This window comes from Alligator sinensis, unplaced genomic scaffold (assembly GCF_000455745.1).
Source record: "Alligator sinensis unplaced genomic scaffold, ASM45574v1 scaffold634_1, whole genome shotgun sequence".
Classification (NCBI taxonomy): Eukaryota; Metazoa; Chordata; order Crocodylia; family Alligatoridae; genus Alligator; species Alligator sinensis.
Genome location: NW_005842558.1, coordinates 461,079 through 464,885, shown reverse-complemented (window position 1 = coordinate 464,885; position 3,807 = coordinate 461,079). Strand labels below are relative to the sequence as shown.

At 63.4% G+C, this 3,807-nt stretch overlaps 1 protein-coding gene across 1 annotated transcript; it reads left to right on the top strand.

The window, feature by feature from the left end:
- On the top strand, positions 1–3,729 carry DAXX (death domain associated protein; the record flags this gene model as incomplete). The annotated part of the gene is made up of 7 exons (XM_006032296.3): positions 1–132; positions 557–1,415; positions 1,668–1,891; positions 2,063–2,243; positions 2,478–3,138; positions 3,305–3,491; positions 3,572–3,729. Coding segments are annotated over 7 exons (2,304 nt in total), but the record flags the coding sequence as incomplete, so codon positions are not given.
- Positions 3,730–3,807: the final 78 nt, after the last annotated feature.

Genomic DNA, 3,807 nt, shown 5'->3' with positions numbered 1-3,807 from the left:
GATGGCCCCTCGGCCCACGCCGTTTCCCCCCAGCCCCCCAGCCAGGCCCCCCTGGATGGTCCCACAACTGCCGCCACGGCCCCCCAGGACAGGGGCGCTTTCCAGGCTGAGAACGAGCAGTTGTTTGCCGACGTGAGTTCCCCTCGCGTGCCAGCCTAGGCTCCTTGGTCCTCTCTATCCCCAGCCCAGGGTGGGTTGCACTGCACACTGCCCAGCGCACTGTGCTCAGTTCTCCAGGCTGCCCTGGGGGTGGAGGGGGGGCTCCCCTGTGACAGCGCGGGGAGGTGGAGCGGGGCCCAGACCCCAGCTGCTCACTGTCACCCCCTCTGGCTTCCCCCTGTGCCCCCAGGTTTTGGAGCATGTCTGGCTGACCCCTGACCCCTTCCCCACCTGCCTGCTTTCCTTCCCCTAGTCCGTGGAGCACTGATACTTGCTCCCTGCCTATCTCTTCCCTTTCTCACCCCTACCCTGACCTGACCCCATTCAATTCCTGGAGCACCGTGCCTGGCTGACCCCAGCCTCACCTGCCTCTTTTCTGTGCGTCTGTCACCAACAGTTCCTAGCCTGCTGTTCCCAGCTGACGGAGGAGCACCCCGAGGTGGTCCCCTACCTGACGGGTCGGCACCAGAAGGCCAGTCCCGCATTCCTGGGCTCAGCTGAATTCCGCAATGTGCTGAGCCGCTGCCTGACACGCGTGCAGGCCCGGCACCACAAGGTGTATGTCTACATTAATGAAGTATGCACTGTGCTCAAGGCCAACACCCAGCGCCGTAAGCTGGCCATCAGTGCTGTCCCCGCTCCTTGCCCACCCCCTGCCACGAATCAGGAGCAGAACAACATTGAGGAGCATGAGACAGTGGACACTGAGGCGGGCAGGAGCGAGTTGGCAGCCATGGAGGCAGAGGTTGGGGCAGGGCGGCATGGGACAGGCTCCAAGCGGCAGATCCGGTACCTGGAGAACCTGCTGCACATCTACATGGGGGAGATCCGCCGGCTACAGGAGCGGGAGCTGGACCTGACGGAGATGGACAGCGAGGACTCAACCTACCTGCAGGAGAGCCGGCTCAAGCGCCGCATGATGCGAATCTTTGAGCGCCTGTGCGAGCTGAAGCAGTGCAGCAGCCTGACCGGGCGCGTCATTGAGCAGCGCATCCCCTACCGTGGCACCCGCTACCCAGAGGTCAACCGCCGCATCGAGCGCTTCATCAACCGTCCTGACATCTTCCCTGACTACTCTGACATCCTCAAGGTCATTCAGAAGGCCAGTGCCCGCCATGGCCTAGCCCTGAAGAAGCGTCAAATAGAGAGCATGGCCCAGGATGCCTTTCGGGATGTCGGCAACCGGCTCCAGGAGCGCCGCCACCTCGACCTCATCTACAACTTTGGCAGCCATCTCACCGACCATTACCGCCCTGGTGAGTGCAGGGTGTGTGGGGCTGGCATGGCCCAAGTGGCCTCTGCCTACTGCTGCTCAAGGGAGAGCTGTGCCTCTCTCCTGCTAACACAGGGTGGTAGATGGAGGACCCCGCTGATGAGCACTGAGCCTCTTCTTTACATGCTGTGGGGTCTACTGGCTAATCTGGTTGCAGGGACGCTAGTGCCTTTCGAGCAGAAGGTTGGGCTGTGGATGCTTAGTTTATTTGTCCCTCTCCCTCATGTGGTTGTAGGCACAGATCCTGCGCTGACGGACCCAATGCTGGCCCGGCGTCTGCGGGAGAACCAGACCACAGCTCTGAATCGGCTGGAGAGCGTCATCTCGCACTACGCCCAGCTGCAGGATGAGAGCGAGGAGGAAGAAAGGATCCGTAGACGGGCAGGGCAGGTCCGGGGCACCCCTGGCCCTTGCCCCCCAGCACAGCCTGACCTGGGGGATGGGGACCCCAGTGCAGAGGTGAAAGCGGAGGGTTGGGCCACAGGAGAACCTGACGAGCACAGAGTGGCTGGAGCCTTGGGGGCCACCTTTCCCAAGTGGGGAGGAGCCTGGGAGTGAGGGTGTTTTGTGAGGTGGTAGGGTTCCTGCAAACACAGCAAGTGACCTGCCCTGTCTTGTCACCCACCCCAGGCCAGCAGGAGTCCAGTGGCTGGGAGCAGTATGGCATCGCGAGCAGAGGAGGTGGAGGAAGAAGAGGAGGAGGAGGAAGACTCTGAGAGAGAAGAGGCCTTGAGCACAGACGCAGAGGGGGAACCGCAGCAGAGCCTGGCTGGGGAGGCAGCGGAAGGGGTAGCAGATGCTCTAGCGAAGGGTACGTGACCCCTGAGAAAGGACTGGGGTCTGAGGGGTTCTGTTGCTGCTTTGGGAAGGATGGGGAGAGCCTGGGAGCCTAGACGAATGGGTCTTGTCCCTGCTCTGGGAAGGGAGTGGAGTCTGAGGAGTTCTGTCCCTGGATGCCTGGGATCTTGTTCCTGCTCTGGGAGGCACATGGGAAACCTGGAAGCCTGCAGGCCTCGGTTCTGATCTCTTTGGTGCCTCCCCCCAGAGGAGGCTGCAGTTGGCGATGCCACAGAGGATGACCAGTGCATGAAGCTGAGTGAAGAGCTGCTGCCATCCTTGTCAGGCATGGAAGATCGCACATTTCAGGAGATAGAACATGAAGGGGAGGAAGAGAAGCTTGCGGCCCCTACGACGAGCAAGGGACGCCTCCAGCCATGCAAGGACCCAGAGCCTGAGCCAGGTGGCACTGAGGAAGCAGAAGCAGAGGGCTCTAGCCCCAGCCCTGCGCACGAGATGTTTGTGCTGGAGATTGAAGCACTGCCCCTGGAGTCCAGCGAGACGCCACCCCCCTCTCCCCAAGGCACGGGGGGCTCTGAAGCCACCCCCAAGGCTGCCCCTCCCCCCCCTGCCCCCTCTGAGGCCACCGCCATGAGCCCTCCCTCCCCCGAGGCAGTCTCCTCTCGGACTGACCTGGGCATCTGCCCCGTGGAGCCAGCCACAGTGGCCAAGGAGCTGGAAGGGGCAGATCATGAGCTCCGGACTCAGCTGCCTGCTAAGAGGCAGCGGCCGCCCACCCCTGAGTGGCCCCGGGCCCCCTGGCCCCTGGAGAACGGGGCGCGAAGCCCCATCAGTTCCACCAGCTCCAATGGCAGCACTGGGCCCCCGGCCCACAAGCGGGGGCGCCACAAGCTGGCTCTCAACAGGAGGTGAGAGGGGCCGGGCGGGGTGGGGCTGGGGGCAGCCCCTGAACCTGCAGCAGCATGGAGCAGGGGGGAGGCTGGGGGGGTCAGGACAGGCCCCAAGATGGGTGGGGGAGTCCTGCAGCTTCCCCCCACCTGCCTGACTCCCTCTGTCCTGCACCTTCCCTGGCAGCAGCTGCATCGAGGTTCACAGTGTGGGCTCAGAGGAGGAAGATGAGGGCTCAGGGCTGTGCCCCACCCGCCAGAGCCCCCTGCCCGACTCCACGCGCTGCGACTCCCCCTTCCAGAGCCTAGTCAGCAGCTCCCAGAGCAGCCCGCAGCCATGGGGGCACCGGCAACTCCTGGCCAAGGCCTGCAAGGTGAGGGTTGGGGTAGGTGGGGGGATGGTGCAGGGCTACCCTTGATCCCTGGCCCTTGACCCTTGCCCTCTCCCCCACAGACCAGCGTGGCAACCCAGTGTGACCCGGAGGAGATCATCGTCCTGTCTGACTCAGACTAGACCCGGGACCGGGGGGAGGGGCAGGGGGCGGGGGACCACTGGCCCCTCCCCCATTGGTGTTTGTACAAAAAACAAAAATAAAAAGATTACAAAAAAAAGGCAACGTGCTGCGTCTTCATTGCGGGGGAGGGGCGGGGCGGTGATGCGTAGGGCTTGGCCCTTTAAGGGGTAGCAGC